Source organism: Heloderma suspectum, chromosome 5 (genome assembly GCF_057233095.1).
Source record: "Heloderma suspectum isolate Gila_16-S chromosome 5, 16-S_ref, whole genome shotgun sequence".
Taxonomy (NCBI): Eukaryota; Metazoa; Chordata; class Lepidosauria; order Squamata; family Helodermatidae; genus Heloderma; species Heloderma suspectum.
Window position 1 is genome coordinate 112923188 of NC_139462.1, and position 23019 is coordinate 112946206.

A 23019-nucleotide genomic window follows, 5' to 3' on the forward strand; every position below is an offset into this window, starting at 1 on the left:
GGCTGCCATTGCCGTATCGCTGGCTGGGCTGACTGACTCCGGACCCAAATGGTGTAGCAGATGCCATTTGCAGCTGGAAAGCAATTAGATTAAGCTAAATGTAGCGATTTACAGCTGCATTTAGCTTAATCTAATTGCTTTCCGGCCACAAATGGAGTCTGCTACACCATTTGTGTCCGGAGTCAGTCAGCCCAGCCAGAGATATGGCAATGGCAGCCATATCGCTGGCGCTCCAGGGCCAGCCAGCGGCTCTGCGGAATCACCGCAGAGCGGAGCCGGCCAGGGAGGATTCCGGAGGGAGGGAGGGATCACCTCCCCCCGCGGGCGTATTCCCAAGTGGAGGAACAGGTAGGGAATCTGCCCATCCCTACGCAGGCAAACTAAGAAAGCTCGGAGATGAGTAACTTTGCCAAGAAAAGGCGTACAAGGCAGAGGTGGGGTCTGAGCCACAAATGCTAAATCAAATATTTGCTCCCTCAAGGCACAACAAGATACCCATTTCACAGAAGGGTAACTAGTGATGCTCGGAGAAAAGCAAACACATATATGCACACACAGAGGCAAAACACCCATCCATGTATAAAAATCCCCAAATCAACCCAGGCAAAACACACATACACACAACCACATGAACACACAATGTAAATAAACTGATTTCAAAAGTCCCCAGGACTCTCTCCTTGCAAGGGAGCTGACCCTGCAAGAGGCAGGTCCCTGAAACTTCCTGTTGCTCAGGGAAGCGGGAAGAGCCAAACGTTACGCTTCCCCAGTCTCCCTTTTCTCAGCCCTGCTCTTGCTATGTTAACTAATAGAAATGTTTCTGTATAAAACAGTGTTTAAGAGCAAGCGCATGGTTAAGCTTCACAAAGGTTATCTCCCAACGTCATTTCGCTGCTTAATGCATTCCCCCTGCCATGTCATTTGTGAACAGACATGTGCTGGCTGGGTACTGTGCCGTCATCTGTGGTGACGTTGATTTATTTGCTCTGTAAATTGGGACTGGAGCAATAATGGAAAGTGACATTAATTGTTTTAACAGAGTCCTCATTGTCACATCCTTTGCTTTTTCTCTGAGGGGTGTTTGATTGTTTGAAACTTGTGCAAAAAGCTAATTGAAATTGCTCTGATGAGGCAGGCCAGTGTCCACTCCACCTTCTGACTTTGAATGTCAGCACACTTCGGCATCTGTTTGACAGCACAAATGCAGAGCATTGGAATGACAAATGCTGAAGATTCTGCAAGAGTTCATATTATCGAAGAAGGAATGCTGACTTGGGAAGAGGAATTTTTTTTTAAAGTTCTGTGGAAAGGTTTGGTTAGCAGCTGGGTGAAATCAGGACGCCGCAGAAGTGCTCCTCTCCAGTCAAGAGAGGAACCCAAGAGATTCTGCTTACAAAACTAGTGGCAGCAAGCTGTAGGAAGGACTTTCAGAGTTTATTAGACTGTGGTCCTCAGGTATTTTTATTTACTGATACAAAAAATGTATACCCTGCTTTCCCCCTCCAAAAGGTAGCTACTCAAAGTGGCTTAAAAAATATAAAGGCAGACATAAAAATAACAATCCATCATTAAAACACAATTATTAAATAAGTTATGAAACTAAAAGCATCTTGAATACCCAAGGGGTTGAGTGTTACTTGTCCATTATGTATGTACAACACTATTATGAACAACACTATTGTTTAATGTAGTAGTGTGTAATGGTAGTATGTAGCAGCAGCAGTAGTAGTATAGTAGTAGTATTATGTAGTGTAGTCACTTGTCCATATGTATGTTCAACGCTATTATGAACAACACTATTGTGTAATGTAGTAGTGTGTAATAGTAGTAGTGTGTAATGGTAGTATGTAGCAGAAGCAGTAGTAGTATAGTAGTAGTATTATGTAGTGTAGTCACTTGTCCGTATGCATGTACAACACTATTATGTACAACACCATTATGCTTGTACAACACTCAGCTAGAGGTTCAGCAGTAGGTAGAAGCCGTAACATGGACCCTGACTGCAGTGGGTGCAGCCATGAAGGCTGCGGCAACCATATTAGTCAAGGTAAATGGTGATTGTAAGCCCTATTTACACATCAAGAAAAAGTGGTGGAGCAGCAGTCAGGCACCTCACCTAACTTATGCATCTTGGATGCAATGTGTGAAATAGTACTACAAGTAGAGTCAATTTAGGCCCAATGTGCAAACCTGGGAGGAGGGAACAAATTTCTAGCTTCTACTTATTAATCAAACTAACCATTTATTTCTGATTTTCTACTATAGCCTATGTTTGCCTAACAGGCAAGGGGGGATGTGGGATAAAAGAGGGGCAGTCAGAATGGAGAAAATTCAGCTTTATTGATGCTTTGTTTATTGAATAGACACTCCCAAAAAATCTTGTTTCTTTAGTTGTTAAATCTTTATTGATACCTAATACACATAACAACAACAAAATATCAAGGGGTAAAGTTTGCACATGATTAGGCCAACACTCATTGGACGGGGGGGGGGGGGCTGAAATAATAAAGTGCTCAAACATTCTAACTGCATGTTTAACTGCTTTGTTGTTGTTGTTGTTTTTGCTAAAGGGTAGATTTAACTGAAAAGGAGTTAATTCAGTTAAGAACAATCCTAACTAATCTCTAATGAGAAAATCTTTTGAGGTTTTCACTGTGTTTCGGGTACCACCCCTTGTCCATTCCTGGGTGGTATTAAACTACTTAAGTATGACATCTACAAAGAATATCTAGACTGCTTCCTTTTTCTTTCTCTTTCTGAAAAATGTATTTGACTGCCAGCAAAGTCTTTGCATGGACTCCACAGGGAGTTTTCCCAAGCCCTAAGTCATTAATAATTGCAGTGACAAATCTCTAAAATATAATAAGTGCTTTTATTTTTCTGCCTTCCAAATATATGTATGATAATAGAAACGTATTGTGTTGTGGAATGCAAGGATTTGACACAAACAAATCCTTGGTACTGAAATAAGATATCTAGTACAAATTAACGTTGCAGCCACATCTGATTAGAAATTAATCTACTTTTTATAATTGTGGCCTAAATTAGATAAACGCATACAGTAGTTGCATTGAGTACTCAAACTACATAACTGAAAAGGACAACTTCAAAGGTAACCTGCAGAATACATTTATTTTAAAAAGGAACCACCGAGTCTGTCATTAATAATAAGAGCATTGATTGCTATTCTTTGAAATGCATTGAAAAAAGAAGCTATATATTGGTTACTAAATATGGTAGTGGGGGGAAGCTTTTGGCAGGAAATAATGGTGTGTGGGGCTTTTCTCCCTGTATAGATCTCATTTAATGTCTTTTTTGTGAGAATTGTAGTTTTGTTAGGTCAGATATAAGTAGCATTCAGTGGATGGGCGGGGCGGGGCGGGGCAGGGAGCGAGACAGATATCTTGGATATAGGACAAACTGTGTGATGATTGAGCTAGATGTGTTAGTGTTGAATTAAAAATAGAGAAGTGGATGGTGACATTTGAAACAACAGTTGCTGCTTCAAATAGGGGTGTGTGTGTGTCACCCCAAAAGCACCCTAGATAAGTTAATTACAACACTGCAGCTTACTCTCTCACAAAAATGGATTCATCCAAATTATGTTTTGTAAGCCCATGTAACCATATGATCCCTTCCTGACTTAAGTTTCTCTCTTTTTTTTTCCTGCTTGTGTAGAAGATAGATGAAGAGAATGAAGCAAACTTGCTAGCAGTCCTGACAGAGACATTGGATAGTATCCCTGTGGATGAAGATGGATTGCCCTCATTTGATGCACTGACAGATGGAGATGTGACCAATGAAAATGATGCTAGCCCCTCACCAATGCCTGACGGCACCCCTCCACCTCAACAGGCAGAAGAACCGTCTCTAGTAAGAATCTACCTTCCTTCTGTTTAACAGGAAATGGAGGTGCCCTCTCACTATCCGCTGCATGGGTATGACGTAGTCACAGTAAGGTTTGGACTTTTCATTCAGACTGAAAACCCAAAGAAAACTAAATCCCACTTGGAAATTTTCATGGGAGAGTCCAGAATAAACCTAAGTCTGTTTCTTAAGGAATTCTACTGGAGAGAATCTAGAGTACTGGTTGGATGTTCTTCTAATAACTGACAACCTTACTTAACATTGTGTTCAGAAAAGAAGAACTGTACATAAGAAGACCCATTCTGAATCAGACCAAAGGTCCATCTAATCTAACATTCTGTTCACACAGTGGCCAACCAGCTGCCTGTGAAAAACCACCAAGTAGGACATTAGTACAATAGCACCTTCTGCTTGTGTTCCCCAACAACTGGTATACATGGGCATACTACCTCTGATACTGGGGGTAGCATATAGCTGTCTGGACTAGTAGCCATTGATAGCCTCATCCTGAATGTGAATATATGTCTTCTTACTAGAGGCTGTCTGGTACATATGTGTAGATTTATTTTAGTAATGTGTTACAAGATGCCCCAAAGGTTGGATTCAGTTTTGGCTTACACACTGCTAACATTTACTTCACTGGTAAGTGGGTGAAAGGAAGAGAATTCCCCTTGTATGGGCATCAGCAACTGAAGGCCCCAGTGCCAAATCTGTCCCACAGAGAAGTAACACTTGACTCCCGTTTGCCAATGCAGAAGCAAGAGGGAGCTGTGGCTATGGCAATAGGACTTGCTGATTGTTTAGTTAGGGGAAGAGGGAAGGATGCCTTGCCCACCACCCCCATCCTCTCCGCAGAGTAGCCCTAGTTGCCGACTAGGCCCCTAGGACATAGTTACACTTTTGCCAACCAGTTCCTCAGTGAACTGAAAAGGTTAACTGTGATGGTAAAACACCATCACAGCTCTTAGGTCACATGATCACATCTGCTTTACTGATTTAAACAGGTTTAACAGCCACCCGCTCCCTCCTGGGAATTGTAACTGAAATGTTTGTTATAAACAGGGACCCCCTGATCCATCTCAGAGACTGCTTTGGGGCTTCCGAGGCGGGCCCGATCTGCTTTGGGCTGATTTGCCCCCTCCCAACCCACTTGGTTCTCCAGAGCTGAAGGGGGATTTGGATGGCCGAATCCTGCTTCCCCCCCTGATGCCCCTGCTGCGCAAGCCCCCAGCCCCTTACCTGGGCACTCGGAACACGCGCCATCAGCTTTCTTCTTGTTCCATTAATGTTGTGTGCTTGATGGCTGCCATCTGTGCAGGATCTGTTTCTGGAAATACAGGGAGTTGCCATTTTAAAAATGTCGACTCCCTGGAACAAGAAGATGGGTGCTGGTGCACATCCCGAGGTAAGGAGCTGGGGGCTGGGCAGTGGTGGCTGGGCTGGGCTTCTGGATTGCTCCAAAGTGCACCGAGCAACCCAGCCTGCTTTGTGCCACTTCGTGCCCCCTCCGCCTTACCTTGAAAGCAGCCCGAAGCGCCCCGCTCTGGCTTGCAGTTTGGGCTTCGAGCCGAAGTGAGGTACAGCCCTACTTATAAATAAAGTGTAGTTCTGTGAGAGGGCCTGCAGGGGTAGGCAACTTGCAGCCCTAGGCCTCAGCCTCATTTTAAAAGCACTCTGTGTGCAACCAGTTCAGATCTCTGGCAAGAGTGATCTGTCCCCTTCCCTGGCAGCCGGCTGTGTGGGAAGGGAGAGGGAGAAAAGGAGGTGGCAGAATGAGAAAGGGGGTCACCCACCCACTTATGGTTCTGGCCCTGCTCACCAGTGACATGCAGCACCCGACAAATTATCCATGAGGGAATGCAGTCTTTGACAGAAAAAGAGTTGCCCACCTCTGGCCTAGGGCTTATATTGATGGAGAATCTTCAGTACCCTTTCCAAACGACTGTTTTCCGGATGCTTTGAAGGAAACCATGATAGCTAAATGGCCTTAAGGATTTGATCCATTATACAAGTCAATGAAAAAGATGTGCATGGGCACTCCCTGTTTTCTCTCATGTGTTTATTTCCCCTTCCTCTATCCCAATTCCAGTACAACCTGAGTGAAATATGAAGATTTTTGTTAGATATATGTAAAACACTCCAGAATACCATATTGCAGTACAGCTTTCCCCAGCTTGGTGCCCTGCACGTGTTTTAGCCTTTATCTCCCATCAGCCCCAGCCAACATGGCCAAATGCCAGGAATGCAGGGAGTTGTAGCCCAAAACACCTGGAGGCACCAGGTTGGGGAAGGGTGCCCTCTACCTTCTAGAACATCTGTCTGTCTTCATACCTACAGAGGCAGAACAGATAGGGATGGAAAAACCAGTGATTTTTTTAGGTCGCCTAAATTGTCTGAAAATCACTTCAAAGCTCGTTTTGTCTCACTTCCATTTTCGGTTTTGAATCTGATCTGTTTTTATGCTTGTTTGAATGGGAAAAGTGTGAACTTCCCCCATTGATTAAAGCATGGAAATGCATATTTTTGGAAAAATGATCATTTCCACGTGCACATTTTTCAAGCATGCACATTTTTTGAATGCAAAAGAAGCACTCCTACTCACGTTCAAGTTTGCAAACAGGACATGTTTGTATGATTTGCAAGCAGAAACAAAATTTTCATACATCCCTAAGAAGTTCACAGACCAGTTGTTGCTGTATCATGTTTTATGAATTTAATATTACATTTACCACAGAACTTGGCAAACTGTTCGTGAGATTTCTGCTCCCACCCCCCGTCATATCAATTAAATAAACATGTAGACAGGGGTGATCCAGTAGACATTCTTTACTTGGACTTCCAAAAGGCTTTTGACAAAGTCCTTCACAAAAGACTCTTGAGCAAACTTAGCAGTCATGGAATAAGAGGAGAGGTCCTGTTATGGATCAGTAACTGGTTAAAGAACAGAAAGCAGAGAGTAGGAATAATTGTAAATTCTCCCAGTGATGTAAACAGTGGGGTCCCACAGGGATCTGTACTAAGACCGATGCTTTTCAACCTGTTCATAAATGATCTGGAATTAGGAGTGATCAGTGAAGTGGCCAAGTTTGCAGATGACACCAAATTATTTAGGGTGGTTAAAACAAAAAGGGATTGTGAAGAACTCCAAAAGGATCTCTCCAAACTGGGAGAATGGGCATCTAAATGGCAAATGCAGTTCAACGTAAGCAAGTGTAAAGTGATGCACGTTGGGGCAAAAAAAAAATTCCAACTTCAGGTATAGCCTGATGGGATCTGTGCTAGCAGTGAATGACCAGGAAAGAGATCTTGGGGTTGTGGTGGACAAATCAATGAAGGTGTCAACCCAGTGTATGGTCACTGTAAAAAAAGAAAAGAAAGAAAAAAAGGCAAACTCCATGTTAGGCAGAATTAGAAAAGGCATTGAGGATACAACTGCCAATAATATCATTCTGCCTCTATACAAATCTTTGGTGCGGCCACACTTGGAATACTGTGTACAGTTCTGGTCACCACATCTAAAAAGAGATATTGTAAAGCTGAAAAAAGTGCAGAAAAGGGCAACTAAAATGATCAAGGGGCTGGAGCATCTCCCCCATGAGAGAAGGTTACAACAGCTGGGATTGTTTAGCTTGGAAAAATGAAGGGTAAAGGGAGACATGATAGAGGTGTCCAAATTTTGCATGGTGTGGAGAATGTGGATAGGGAGACGTTTTTCTCCATCCCTCAAAATACTAGAAACTGGGGTCATCCTATGAAGCTGATTGGTGGGAGATTCAGGACAGATTCAGGAAGGACTTCTTCACGCAGCACAGAGTCGAACTGTAGATTCGCTACCACAGGAAGTAGTGATGGCCACCAGTTTGGATGGCTTTAAAAGGGGGTTGGACAAATTCCTGGCGGAAAAGGCTATCCATGGCTACTAGTCCTGATGGCTGTGTGCTACCTCCAGTACCAGAGGCGGTGAGCCTATGTACACAAGTTGCTGGGGAACATGGATGGGAGGGTGCTGTTGCGCACATGTCTTGCTTTTGGGTTCCCAGTCGACAGCTGGTTGGCCACTGTGTGAAGAGAATGCTGGACTAGATGGACCCTGGGTCTGATCCAGCAGGGCTCTCTTTATGTTCTTATTAGAATATACTGCAAGAGCTAGAACTGTAAGGTTTGGAGCTTTTCTGCATTCTGTCCACAGCAATGGATATCAGTACTGGAAAACTCATGAAATGTGGGAAATTCAAAGTCTGAATTTGAATCACTGGACGGTGCTTCTGTGTGAGGTTTTATGTTTTTCAGATAGGGTTGTAAGGCATAAATCCTCAACCCCCCTCCTCCATTGTAGTCCCTCTCAGATGATTGGAACTATTCTGGGGTAAAATGCTCTGAAGGTTGAAGTCAGGAGAAGGTCTCATGAGATGTTATGCAAAGAAAAAAAGAGTCTGCAAAGACTTTCTAACTTTACAAAACCTGATTCTGTTGCCAGAAGACATTTTTAAAAATCTTTCCGTCATAATGGAATTGAGATGTTCAGTATTTTGTAGCTATGACTATCACAATGTCTTGTAATAGCATTTCCGAAATGATTTTATCAGTGACCAAGAAGATTCATATTATTTTGCTTCGCCTGGCAAACAAACAAAACACCCCCCCCCAAGCCAATGTCTAGATGTTGTTTACTTTGAGATGCAGTCTTGTCTTGCAACACTATGGGTTGGATCCAGACTTAGTCATACTTAGAGGAGACTTATTGAAATCAGGGGAACTTAAGCTAGTCATTTATTCAAATGGGTATACTCTAAGTACGACTATAAGCTTTATGCATTCCTATGTTTGACTTTCTTCTATTGTAGGCAAATGTTGTCTTATGTCAGATGCATTTTCACCACCAGGGGAGGAAATTTCAGGACTGTGCAAAAACTCTGTTCAACATTTGGCTCCTTGTAGCTTACCCATGAACCACATTAATGTGGGCCATCATTGTGGGGCAGGATTGAAAGAGGACTTAACTCCAGGGCTGCCTACACTTTTTGTGGGCCCTTGAGTTATCCATTGTTGTTCTTTGTTGCTACTCCTTCTCCTTGTCACTTAGGGAGAGAGGGACGTTAAGCAGGTGGCTGTGACTGAAATTGGATAGCTGTGTATGCATGTTTAGGGATGTCGAAGGAATCTGTTTGGGGAAGCTTTTGCCAGTTTGGGCCCCCCTGACTCTGACCCGACACCTGCCAGCTGGCCCGACTCAGCCCGCACCAAGTCAGGCCAGCTGGCGGATTTTCTGTCTTTGCACAGCAGTGGCGGAGGATGGGACAGGAGTGCTATGGCTCCCCTCTCACGCCTCTGCCGATGTGCAACTGTCGTCTTTCTCTCTTTGCCAGGGCAAACCCTGGCAGAGAGAAAGGGATGACAGTAGTGCTGTGGGGGCGGTGCAGCAGCAGTGTTGGACAGGTGAGGCTCCTGTCTCAGCTTCCTGTTGCCACTGCCACACTGCCCCCACCGCTGCCACCACTGCCATCGTCCCTCTCTCTGCCAGGCTTGGCCCCAACAGAGAGAGACAGACGATGGTAGTGCGGTGGGGGCGGTGCGGCAGTGGTGATGAGAGGGTAAAAGGGGAGCATCGTAATGGGAGGGTGAGAGGGAAGCATCATCACCTTCACGCCACCACTGCTGCACTGCCCCACTCCTGTCGGTGCCACATTACCGTTGTCCTAGGCTTGGCCCCAGCAAAGAGAGAGGGACAGCTGTTGCATGGCAGCAGCAGTGGGGACTTTTTGTCTTTTTTCCCTTCCATAAATGCATTTATGGAAGAAGAAAAGTTCCTGGATTTTGGGATGAAACTCCCAGCTCATCTTGCAAAGGCAAGCCAAGCTGGGGCATCACGGGAATCTGTCAGGCTCTAAAAGGGCCAGATTTTCCCGCAACACACATCGCTATGCATGTTGGAACAAAATAAAATGGCAGCATCCAGGTAGAATTTCCGGGGGTCAGGTTGGTAGTGGACTCTGGCGATGCTGCCTTTGTTCACCACTGTCTCTGGGTGTGCTTGGCTCAAAGGCATTTCCCACATGGGAAGAGGACAAGATGTAAAACAAGGAGGTCCTGCTCCCTTCCACTTCCTGTACCAGCGCTGGGGAACCTTTGGGCCAAATCTGAGGCTGCCCATCCACTAGTGGAGCTGGCCACCAAGCCTGGTCTGCTTGCACCCAGCCCCACTGATTCCGGACCTCAAGCAGCCCCAGCTGCTTGCAGAACGACACTTTAGCACTTCCAGAGGCAAGCCCCCAGACGAGCAGAAACGCTCATCTCAGGAAGGGAGCAGGCCAGCGGAGCTCCCTTACGCGAACTCTGACACCTGCCCCCTTCTAGAAACGAGCGTTTTCCTCTCGTTTCCACTTGCATCCGGAATTGCTAAATCACCATCCCGCAAGCGGTAGGGGCTGCATGCGGACTTGAATTGGCAGGGCTGGCCGCATGCGCAAGGGCAGTATTGGACTCTGCCCTTTTTCTGTCAAGGCCTGCATTCCCTTAGAGGTAATGGTCAAGGGGGCATGCTGGCGGTGGATGGGGCCAGAACCAACAGTGGGCCACTCCTTTTCTCCCCCTTTTCTCTTTCTCTTTGCTAACCTTTTGCTATTTCTCTCTCACCCCGCCCGGTGGGCTGCCAGGGGAGGGACAGCTCACTCTTGCCAGAGGTCTGAACTGATAGGTTGAGCAGAGCTTTTGAAATTAAGCCAAGGACCCCTGGTTCCCTCCCGTGGCCTGTATTATCCTTCTCCTTTGGAACTGTCTCGCATTGCCTGGGTTCTATCCAAGCAGGGGGTGATAAAGGGGATCCCTTTGCGTAGGTGCATGAAATGAAGTGTGTAGCTATGTGCCTTTGTGTATATGACAGCAAATGCCCATGACTCTTTGCATTTGAAAGTCTTTATCAATGCCCTTGGGCACAATCTCCACTTAAAATTAGTTGTGGGCTCCCTAGGCAAAACAGGCTTCGCACTGCTGTTATTTGTAAAATCATAAATGAAATGCAGCATACCTTAAAAAATAAAAAAAATAAACATCCTTTTTGGCCTAGAGATAACTGCTAATATATCACTTTTCAGTGTGTAAAATGGTTTTGTGAGCCTTACGTTGCTCATCTTTTTGACAACTCTGTGAAGTAGGTTTTTTATCTTTCTTGTTCTGTAGGAGCGGAGGCTTGAAGCACAGCGCCATTTCCCACATTGTGAAATTCCTTCCTTTTAGGCATAAATGCAGAACCCTTGCATCACTCATAATGCTTGACAATCCTTGTGAAGATTAGGGGTCAAAGGGGGGGTACAGAAACACCCCCAAACTTATTAAACTGTCTCAGTTGTTGGAAAAGGACTCTGAGAATGCCTGTAAGTGCCCAGTAAAGGAGCCCCCAAAGAAGAAAAAGGATCCCCAATAATTGTGGGGAGTCTTATAAAAGACTCTCCTCCAGTTAGGGATAGTTCAGATCTCTCAGTATCTTTAGCCTCCTAGTAGTGTGAGTGGGGAGAGAAAAGAGACCCCAGGAACAGAATTATAATAACAAAAAGTTATACTGTATTTATTTAAGGAAATCAGAGTTTACACGGCTTTAAAGTCAACATGGAAAGAAAGGTTCGAAGGGACAACAGTGCGGCCTTCTTGCTACCTGGTCTATGATGCTGTCTGACCTGGAGCTCCATCTATGTTCTTTGTTCCAGAAAAGTAGCTTGTTGCATTAACCCATTGAAAAGGTGGAAGCTAACACATGCCTCTCTTAGAACAAATGAGGCATGGAGAAGGAGAAGCTCAACCTGTACCAACCACATTCTCATAGTCTAGCCTGAGAGGAAGATCTCTCTCTCTCCCTCTCTCTCCCTCTCTCTCTCTCTCTGGCACACAAAGAACTCTTTTGAATCTCCCAACTCTGCCTTTTCAGTAGACAGAAACAGGCTCACCCAAAGAGGGAGGCATCAGCCTACCTTGGACATGGGCCAGTCCCTGTTGGCAACAGCTAGCAGGGTCAAGGGGTGTACCAGCCAATCAAAGATGATGATGTCCTCTAAGCTCTCCTTCACAGAAAATGGAAAGTAAACACCCTTTCACCACAGAGCGATCTGGCACATTTCTCACCTTCACGCAACTATCGTCCAGGATGTCAGACACCCCTTTAACCATGTGCACATTAAAATCCAACAGGACGAAACATCTGAGAGTCTGCTGCTGGGAGCCAGACTGATTCACAAAGCTTTTACTTCACTTTAAAAATAAAGCTAATTCCTTCGCAATCCTACAGGGAGATTTCTTGCTTCATTGGCAAATGTTTGAAGCAGCATGTAGCGACTTGCCCAAGGGGCCTTCAGGGCTGAGTGGAGATTTGACTCCACTTTTCAGGAGCAGGATGGGCAATTTTGGTGCACAATGCACAAAGGCAGGTTTCTTCACCCCGTCCTGGTCTGCTGTCAGTCCACACAGCTGATTAGATCCAGTACTGACTGGTTGTTGCTTTGCCTGCAGAGGATAAGCTGGAACCAAGGATATATCTGCCTTTTCAGCGATGCTTTCTGCACTCCTGGTTGTTGTATAATGCCGAAGTTGGAGCATGGGAAGTTATAATGTTAATCTATATTTTCCTGCCATTAATTAACGTTCGCCTGTTTTAGACAAGCTTCGAGATACAACGGTGGCGTGAAAGTGCTTCCCCCCGCTCTCTGAGGTGTGCCTGTCCTGCCCCTGGGCTTGCAGAATATTCATGGATTGAACATACTGTTTGCGCAGGGCTTGTGTGAACAATTTCCAACCTGTGTTAATAATGTCTGACATGTGTAGGCCTAAATTCTGCAGACAAGTCCCAGATTTGACACGGGTTGACTACTGTAGAGTGTCGCCCTGTGCATATTGGACTCAGTCGGGCTGGTGGCTCCGATGTTGGTGGGATGGTGAATCTGCTCTGGGTTTCCGTCAGAACCAGTCAGGTGCTTCTGCACCTTGGAGAGCTCCTTTAGCGCTCTGACTGGTTCTGACGGAAACCCGGAGTGGATTCGCTGCCCACTGGCATTGGAGCCTCCAGCCTCCACTGACTGGATTCTATGCACATATGCCCTCTTCAGATCTTACATCCACATGTAGACACCTAGCAGACCTGGATGGACACAGTCCTGATTACCCGTCCCGTGTGGCCCCTCTGCATGCAGACGTCTGCCTGAGCTGGCCAACGATTAAAAAATTCAGATAAAACAAAACGTAAGAAATGGAGATGCATAACCTCATTTCTTTTTCTTCCTACCCCTTCCCCTTCCCCACCCCATAACCCTTTTCCCCCGTTATGCCTGCAGCTTAAGAAGCTCTTGTTGGCTCCAGCTAACACCCAGCTAAATTACAATGAATGCAGTGGCCTCAGCATGCACAACCATGCAAACGCCAATCACAGGATCAGAACCAGCCCTGTGGTGGTTAAGGTACTGAGTTCACCTATGCAATACCTGTAAAAATAGTTGTAAAGGCTTTCTATTTTTTTGTTAATCTCCTCAATTCAAAGTGTGGCCTAGTTCAAACATTTACCAGGCCGGTGAACAAGGAGTAGCATGTGTCCCACTCTTTCTCCATACCCCTCATGTAACATAACATGGTACTCTGTGCTGAGGCTGGTGGCTCTGATTTTGGTGGGGCCATGAATCCATTCTGGGTTTCAGTCAGAACCTGCTAGAACTCTAAAGGAGCTATAGGATAGGATCCAGCACCAATCCAGATAGGTGCTGCATCCTATCCCTAAACGACTGAAGTCCATTTGCACAATGGGCCAGTTGGCATGGTCACCACCACCCCCTTTGTGTGTGCGAAGGTGAACAATCTTGAAATTGGGCCATCATTCATACACACCTCAACACGGAGCATCTTTATTCAATATTTGGCGAGAGGGAGGGAAGGGGACAGATACTTACCTACTTTTTTGCCACATGGCATGCCATCCCAGTAATGAATCGCACCTAAGTGCACTGAATTCACTGACCTGGTATCTTCCAGATTCTGGGGGAGCAGCAGAACAGGTTTGTTTATTCAAAGTTATGTTCAGGCCACCCTAAATATCCCAAATTAAAAGAGAAGTTGCTTTGGTTCCTTTGAAGGTTATGAATAATACATGTGGCACCTTCTTCTTTTTTCTTGGCAGAGTTAACTGGCATTTTTGACTGTCTATTACTCTTTTCGTATGCGCAGAGTAGTAGACATTGCCATTAAAATATTACTGATAGGCTGATGTGTTGACGTGCAGTTCCAGGCCACCACTTCACCAGCGGTCTAACTTAGAAAAGGATTATGCGGGAACCTTAGCAGAAAGGTCTGTTGTCGGCCATTAATTGGCTCAGATGCTGGCAGCAGTGTAATTCTGTTAGTGAGGCTGTATTAAACAATGTTTGTCTTGCCATTGACTGTAACTGAAAACAGAGCGTTTAGGGGTACTTAAGAGAGTTGTGAGTGCTGGGCTTGAGCAATCAGCAGCAAATTAAGGTTCAAACCAGCTTATTTTTTTCCCTGTTTGTAGTAAAGGCGCTGTAAGGTCTTGTTAGTTATGTGTTGCTGAGTAGGAACACTGAAATGTTGGAGACATGAAATAAAAAGCCTCATAAATGTCATTTAGGAATTTTAAATGTAATTTTCTTTCCTTGTTCTGCAAACAATTATTCACAGCTCATAGATCTAGTACACTTAGACCAAACACTTCACTGAAAATCTCATCTCTTCAGAAAACCTATATCCATTCCGATAGGGTTCAGTTCACTAATTTCAGCTTTCTTTTCTTTCCATTTTTTCCTTTTTTTTTAAATTGTGACTTGTTTCTTAAGACTGAGAATTCATGGAGCAATAAAGCGAAGAGCATTTGTCAACCACAAAAGCCACAAAGGCGTCCCTGCTCAGAGCTTCTCAAGTATCTGACTACAAACGATGACCCTCCTCAAACCAAACCAACAGAGAACAGGAACAGCAACAGAGACAAGTGCACCTCTAAAAAGAAGGCACTTTTGCACTCTCAGACGCATCATTTGCAAGGTAAGCTTGGGACCAAAGGAGAGCATTTTGGGCAACCAGTGTCAGGGGAGTAAGTGAAGTGGTCAGGCCCATTCCCTGGGAATCTGAGGATGTGGTGAAGCAAAGGCAGGAGAGAGAGGTGAAGGGAATGTGTAGCTGCCCAGAGAAGTTCTCCTGGCTGCTCAGACCACTGAACAGTCTCAGCCTAGACATATGTAGAGGAGTTGGGGAACATGGCCAGACCCTTGCGGTCCTTTTGAGTGGACAAAGCTGCCTTACCGTGAGTCAAACTATTGGTCCGTCTAGCCCAGGATCAACAGAGGCTGGTGGCTCCAGTTTCAGTGGGTCTGTGCATCCATTCTGGCTTTCAGTCAGAATCAAGGCGCTGGACCTATTTGGGGGGTCAGGTTCAGCACCTTGGATAGTTCCTTTGGGGTTCTGGCTGAAACCCAGAATAGATTCACAGTCCCACTGAAATTGGAGCCACCAGCCTTCACTGCCCAAGATGGTTTGCCATGGTTAGCATTGGCTGCACCGCGCCACGGTCTCACACAGGAGTCGCCCCCAGCCATGCTATCCAGGAGCCTTTTCAGTGAAGCTGGCTGAGACCAAACCGGGGCCCTTCCACACAAGAAGCCGGTCACTGAGCTGTGGTCCATCCTGTTAAGTGGTTCCCTTGGCTGACCTCCCTTAAGGCCCCCTGTTGGCCAGTGGGGCAGAGGCTCAGTCCCTTGCCTGACCTCCCTCGGGGGGCTAGTTCAGCACTTTCAGTTCAAGCCCAGAAGCTGGACAGAGGCTTGAATACTTAGCCCCTTTTGTGACGCATTTTGTTCATTTATTTATTTTCAACATTTATATCCCACACCTTCAGCATAAACGTATATTTATGTTCACAGGGTGGCTAACAAAGTAGCAAGGGAGTATAATAATAATACAAAAAAGATAATATAAAGCATCCTAGCACGACAAACTAAAATCGCAGCAGTGCATTCACATCCAGCTGTCACCAACCTGGTGCCCTTCAGATGTTTTGGACTTCAACTCTCAGCAGCTCCAGCCAGCATACCCAATTGTCAAGAATAAGGGGAATTGGAATCCAAAGCATCTGGAGGATGCCAGGTTGGGGGAGGCTCAAATAGGCAGTAAAATCAAAACTGTTCAAAGTTTATTTTATTTATTTATTTATTGCATTTATATCCCGCCTTTTTTTCCTCTTGCAAGGAACCCAAGGCGGCTTACATTATCCTCCTCTTCTCCATTTTGTCCTCATAACAACAACCCTGTGAGGTCGGTTGGGCTGAGAGTCTGTGATTGGCCACGTGGAGACTAGAACCCAGATTTCCCAACTCCTGGTCCAAGACTCTAGTCACTACACCAGCATTAGCAGTTTTTAAAAGCCTGAGGATATGGAAATGTTTATTGGTTGTGCCTAAATGAAAGTAAAAGTGTGTCTATTGGGCCTCCCTGGGGAGGGCAGTCTACTGATTTTATTTATTTATTTATTCATCCAATTTAATTAATTCATTTGATTTGGAACATTTTTACAGTACCTGTCAGCTGGAATAGCTCCCAAAGAAACAAAATATAAAGACAATATATTTTGTTTGTTTCAACACAATAAAGCCAGCTCAATAAGCAGAAGAAGATAATATCACGGTAAAAACCAGCAATTAAAATGGTAGGTGAAACAAGTTCAAACAGAACTTGAAAACTTTAAAAGCCCAGAAGGTCTTTGCCTGGGAGCAAAAAGATAACAAAAAAGGAGCCTGTTAAGCTTCCCTGCAGAGAGGGTTCCATAAACAACACCTCACCCTCTCCCTAGTGATCACCTACCTGACCTCAGGTGGCGGGGTGCCAAGCAGAGATCGCAATGTACTGGAAGGCTGGAATGGTACAGTCATTTCTTAAGGCAGCCTTCCCCAACCTCCAGATGTGTTAGACAACAACACATCTGGAGGCACCAGGTTGGGGAAGGCAATCTTCATGGAGTTGTGCTCAGAAATGGACCAGAAGCCAGGACAGCTTTTTAAGCTCCGGTTTCTGGCCCATTTCTGACATAATTTACAGCAGGTTTGGGCATTACGGCAAGGAGCCGTGTGGCCTCTCTTATGTGCGGCATTGGCCAAAATGTTTAAAAAAATTACCAAGAGAGAATGTTCAAGATCTGGATGTGGAAGTAGCTTGCATGTCCTGCCTCCGCCACACCCTTTTCAGATATTATAGCAGAAGCAGAGAGAAAGGGCTCTCCTGTGGTTTGCACACCCTCTTGACATAATACCCAAAGGTGCTCTTAGACAATCTTACAAAAGGAAATACAAGAAGCTACGGAAAACCAGTGCAATGAAGTTGATTAACCCTCTTAGTGAAAATGAAAATATTACCTTTGCACACATTGCACATGCAAAGCCTCAAGGAACTGACGTTTTAACTGCAGTCAAGGTTTATGCAGACCCTTGTTGTTAATGGTAATAGATCAACTATGAGAGCATCAACTATGTGCTAAGAACTGTTTTGGGTAGAGGTCTTAAGATCTCTTAAGTAAGGAGATACATAAGGATGTATCTTGATACATAAGTATTTTTAGGTGCACACCTAAGGTGTGGGTATTGGGTCCCTGATTCTGTCAGGGCCTAGTCAAAATAGATTAGTTTAGATTACCAAGATGAATCAAAGCCACTTTTGCAAAAGGATGATAGCAAATGGATGCAGAAAGAAATATGCAAAGAAAGCTCACACCGCTCATCAGCCAATGAAGCTATCACAGCTTGGTGTCTGTCTGGGTCCCCAAGATAGACAAGATATTGTTCCCCTAGGACTGGCAAAAATTCTCCAGGCTGGCAGTGCGAAATTCCCCCTTGGAGTGAGACCAGAGACCAAAACTAGCCTGCTTGATTTTATAGGTTTCTCTCTCTCTAAGCTCAGGAGCTGACAGGGAGAAGGGGGACTTCCCTACCCACGGGAAGCAAAACTTATCTCCTAGGACCTGACATCATCCAGCTAACCAAAACAGCTTCAAGGTGAAGCTGTGAATTACTAGCCTGTGTGAAAGGGCTCTTAATTAACTGTAAAGCTGCCGGCTAGGCCGAACCACACAGGTCTCTAGGTGGCTAACAACAATATATAGGAATGCTGTGAAGTCCACCTTATTCTTCACCAACAAACTCACTATAGTATGTTAAGAATACTCCAGTGAGAATGCATTGTGAATATGACAAGCATGTATTTGTAAGTGCACCTCTGAACGGAAGACTCATCAGTGAGCCTGGATTGGCTACATTTCTGGCATACCTTGGTTTGAAATAGCCCTATATTGTATGAAATGCGTTATACAGAGAAGACGATAAAGACAATAGTGATGAGAGAAAGCCAAGCCAAGACCAAGGAATTGTAGCTCTGGGTGAATGGAGGGTTAACTGGACTCCAACAGCAGAAACTAGTGATGAGCCACTAGGAAATAATTATTGCTCTGGACAAGTTGGGCAAGACAGTTCATCAGGGAGCCTCTTTTCTTTTTACCAGGCTAAAATGAAGACATCGTTAACTTGCAGTGTATTCCTTAAGAGACAATAAAAACAGCTTTCTTGCAGCTTCTGAATAGGCAATAAATGTGTCAGCCCCATTTTATTGTTTTATTTTCTAAACAGTGTCAAGCGTAGGAACCATCCTCACCTGTCTTGCTCACTTAAAAAAAAACTTTATTACCAACTAAACATCTGTAATGAAGTTTTGTATCCTCCCGTGTATTAAGTGGCGCTTGGTACTATTCCTAACTCCTGTGGCAGGGTCGCAAGAATGCAAAGATAGCCCCACCCTTTGCCCAACTCTATTGCTCTTTTTCTCCCTTTCTCCTGCTATCAAAGCCTACAGTCCCAAGGAGGGCTGTATTTAAAGATACAGCTACTTTAAAAACTCACCTACTGACTCTGCTTCCAATGGGGAGAAACTTTAGTCTCAGTAACATTGGGAGCTACAGCATCAATGATCAAAAGAAACTGGGCTGTATGAACAGAGTTAGAAACAAACATAAATCTCATTTCATCTCCCCACCACCACCACCCCGTGAGTTTCTTGCTCCCCCAAATCGTGATACCAGTTGATTAAGCCTGGGAGCAGTGATGTCTTACATATCTGCAGCGCAAGGAGTGACTTCCTGTTTTGATTTCTCCAGCTGTGCCTGGAATCTGTTAAGCCACTGCCACTTTGGGTCTTGCCTCCTATGTAATGAGCACTTATATTTCTATTGTCCAACCAATCAGGGATCTTTGTTTTGTTTGATTTACTTGAAGACAATTTCATACCACAAGCTGGGGTCTGCCTAGTGCTCAACTTATGTGGGGAAAGGTGGGGTGGGGGCCTGGATTAAATCCACCAGGTTTGATGTATGAAGAATTGTCTTTTTAAACTGTTCTTATTATGTCTGTGTGTCTCCCAAAGAACAGTGGTTATGGGGCATCTGCTAAGCAGGGTATGTAAGTAAATAAGAAACAAGCCCTCCTCTCTTTCTCCCACCAAATTTAGACAAAATATGTGGCTGTTCTAAAAGTACTAGGTGAGCAGCCATCACCAAAGGTAAGGGGCTGGGACCCCTCTGCCTCCCCCTTGTAATTTGAGTGCTGCCTATCTCAGCCCTTTACTCAGAGTTGATTCAGGGATAAGACAAGGCAAAAAAAGAAGAATAGGGCCTTCCTTATTGATCCCTAGCCCTAACTAAATCAATAGTTGTGATTCTATATATATTTACTGAAGACTGACTACATGTCAATGCTTACTTTTTCAAGCATATTTCATGCTCTGGAGAAGGAACCAAAATCAATAAGGTGGCCGAGGAATTACGCTATGGAGGGAGAGGCCGTATTGTTCTTAACGAGCAGTGGGGGAAGACTGACTCAGGAAAGTTTGAGTGCAGCGTGTACCTCCTTTCCACTGTGAAATACGTGCAGATAAGTGAGAAACAAAGAGATGATTTACACCCACAGAACTCTCAGATCACCTTTAGCACAATAGAATATGCATTCTGTGGCATACGTTGCAACAGAAATAATTCAGTACAAGTATTTGATGCATGCTGATGCCCGTGATCGAGCAAGGGCCAAACTAAATGAGAGAACAGAGATCTGTGATTAGAGCTCCCGTCTCTTTTAAATGTTTGGCCAATTGCTGCTGCATGTGTGTGTGTAAATCTGGATTGGGACTGTGGTGCTGGAGGGAGCAAATGCTTTCCCCCTCCACTGTTTTCCTAATGAACCTCCCACCCATTTGCCGTTCTTTGAGAATCTGTCATGTATGTTTCCCCTAATGGGGCAAATAACATGTTGAGGATGGTGGGATTTTCAACAGCAAAACAGTGCTGGAGCCGGAGGGAAGCATTAACCCCTCCCCCCCAGCACCCTGTCCAGATACACACTAGCTCTTCTCAGATCCTGAGACCGTGGGCCAAAGCACTCATTACTTTAGACACAACGGGTTACTATTTGGCAAAATATATATCACAGTTGTCCCCACCCCTCAATAAAGATTGGGACTGCAGTGGGAGAGGGAAGGGTTAAAGTCCCCCCCCCCCCCCGCTAGGGTCCTGATCCAGATCAGGGCCCTTGCACTTATTCTAAAGTAAAAGGAAAAAGGAAAAGGGAAAGTACCATGTGCTGTGGGTCTCAGGGCAAAATCTGGGAGCAAAAGGGTGATGCTGGTGGATCACAGGATGGGCACTGGTAAGATTAAGGACGGAGTCTGGTGACATCCGAGAATGATCAGACTGGCTGTCTCATGCTGCTTAATGGCGATTTCTTGGACTTGAATAGCAAAACCTCTCAAGCCAAGCAGAAAATTGCCTGCTGCATTGATTCTGGCCCCTCATCCTGACATTTAACTGCTTCTCCTGGTTACTCTGAGAAGAAGGCTGAGGTTCTTAGACCTGGCAACCCTATTTTAGGGTCACTGCTTTCCCTGACAACTAAAGAATGCACTGTAGTTCGAAAACAACATCAGAAGATGGGCATCACAATTGATTTTCACAAACAAACCCTGCAGAAGGCTCATACTTCTACAGCTAAGAACACTGTTGTTCATTCATGTCAGGGTTTTAGCATGGGAGAGTTAAACCCCAATTTAAGCCATCTGCGACTCTTTTCCCCCTCTTTGCCAAATAATTTGCAAGCTCTTGGATCATGTTTGGTTGGGTCTTGGCCTCACAGAAGCAACCTATTTTCCTCATGCTGTATATAAAACTGTATATTGTACAAGTAAAATCAACTGAATATTCATAGAGTTCTGTTGCTTTGTAGTTATACTGCCGCTGTCGCCTCCAAGTGAAACGTGAACTGTAGTCTAAATTAAATGTGAGAGCAGCACATTTTCACAGTATGTTCTGTGCATTTTGTTTGGTAGTTTTCAAAGTTCTTCAGGTTTGTATTGCAGTGGCTCAGCAGTTGACATACATTAATCTGCAATGAATGTGGCCATTTAAGGGTTCCAAAGTCATTTCCTTTTATTTATCTGTAATATATGTGTGTGTGCCAGAGCAAGACATAATGCAAGAAGAGTGACTGCTGCTGGAAACAGCCTTGTATGCCCTCTCCCATTCTCCAGAGGTAGCAAGTAGTATTACAGGTTAAAACAGCTTTTGCCAACCTGGCACTCTCCACATGTGTTGGGACTGTAACTCTCAGAATTCCATGCTGGCTGGGAATTATGGGAGTTGCAGTCCAACACATCTGGAAGGTGCCAGGCTGGTGAAGGCTGGGTTAAAAACATCACAGTGCTGTGAGTTTCTCTGCCCCCACAGGTAGCAGCCCATGGAGTGGGGCAGAGGCTGGGGAACTTGGGGTCCCGGTGGTGTTGCGTCCTTCATTTTAGAATACAAGACTTTGGGGAAAGAGGAGGTGTTGAGCTCCTGTTTTCCAGGAGCAGCCACGCAGTTCCACAGCAATGATATATACAAATGTGTGTGTGTGCGCGCGCGCGTGCGCGCACACACAAAATTCTCTAGTCCTTTCACAATATTTCAATCTTGGTTTTCCATTTTTTTTGTTCTCCTCCACCCTCCCTTCAGCCAAACCAATGAGTTTATCGCTTCCTTTGACACCCGAGTCACCAAAGTAAGTATCAAGAACTGTCAATATTTACAACAGGGAGGGGGTTTTAAATACATTTTGGCTACAGCAACTCCATTTCAGCTTGTTTTTATAAATGTGCCCTGTCTTCCAGTGATCCCAAGGGTTCCCCATTTGAGAACAAGACTATTGAACAAACTTTAAGTGTGGAACTCTCTGGAACTGCAGGTGAGAAGTGCAATGTTAGATATATATCTGTGTTTTGGGGGGGCGGTTATTGCTAGCTTGACATTATGAAGTGCATAGTGATATGTTACTTTGGTCTCTTAAGATATTAATTTTAATGTAGTTTAACAACGATTTTTCCCCACACAGTTTCCTAAGATGAGATTTGCTTTAGAATTACGATTCCACTGTTACATAGCATAACATAATGTCTGGGGAGGAAAATGGAAGGAAATAATTTAACTGGCATAAATTCCCAGTCCTCCAAAGACTTGTATATCACTAAATATCTATTTTCAATTACTTTCTCTTTGTCCCCCTTTCCCCTGCATGGAATCTTAGGCCCAGTTCACACATGCGTGTTCATTACTTGATGACTGTAGCATCAGCTGGCGACTTGCATGTATGAATGAGCAATCACAGGCACTGCAGGTAAAGCTTCGATAGTGCCTCAGGTGTGATGCTTTCCAGTGGAGTGATGTCACAGCTTTATTTTTCAAGCAATTAAAGATTGAACGTATATGTGAACTGGATCATACCCTGTACAATAGAAGACTTGCACCATCTGATCAGTGTTTTAGAAGATGGTTAATTCCTGTTTAAATTAGAGGAGAAAAGGTTGTCAAGCAACCTTTACTACATAAGAGCAAAGGGACGATCACACTTAGTATTACATTGCTGACTTCTCCAGATGACATTTGCAGAAGCACAAAGCAGTAATGGAGTAATGAGTTCTCCTGTTCATCTCTACCTTCAGAAAGTATAAGCTTTGGGGATACCTGAGCATTAGAATGTAGACCTTGGCCGTCTTTCTTGAAACCCATCAGTATTGCTGTCTGCCATGAGCCTTTCCTTTTTTGAGTGAAGGCTGTTC

General features: G+C 44.7%; 1 protein-coding gene across 1 annotated transcript in view; it reads left to right on the forward strand.

Annotated features, from left to right (window-relative positions):
* PPARGC1A (PPARG coactivator 1 alpha) overlaps positions 1–23019 on the forward strand; it is a 124445-nt gene that overhangs the window by 58532 nt on the left and 42894 nt on the right. The window contains exons 3-7 of the mRNA XM_084860344.1: positions 3679–3873; positions 13182–13304; positions 14688–14892; positions 21920–21965; positions 22075–22148. Of these exons, the coding sequence (XP_084716470.1) occupies positions 3679–3873; positions 13182–13304; positions 14688–14892; positions 21920–21965; positions 22075–22148 (643 nt within the window). The remainder of the gene's footprint in view (positions 1–3678; positions 3874–13181; positions 13305–14687; positions 14893–21919; positions 21966–22074; positions 22149–23019) is intronic.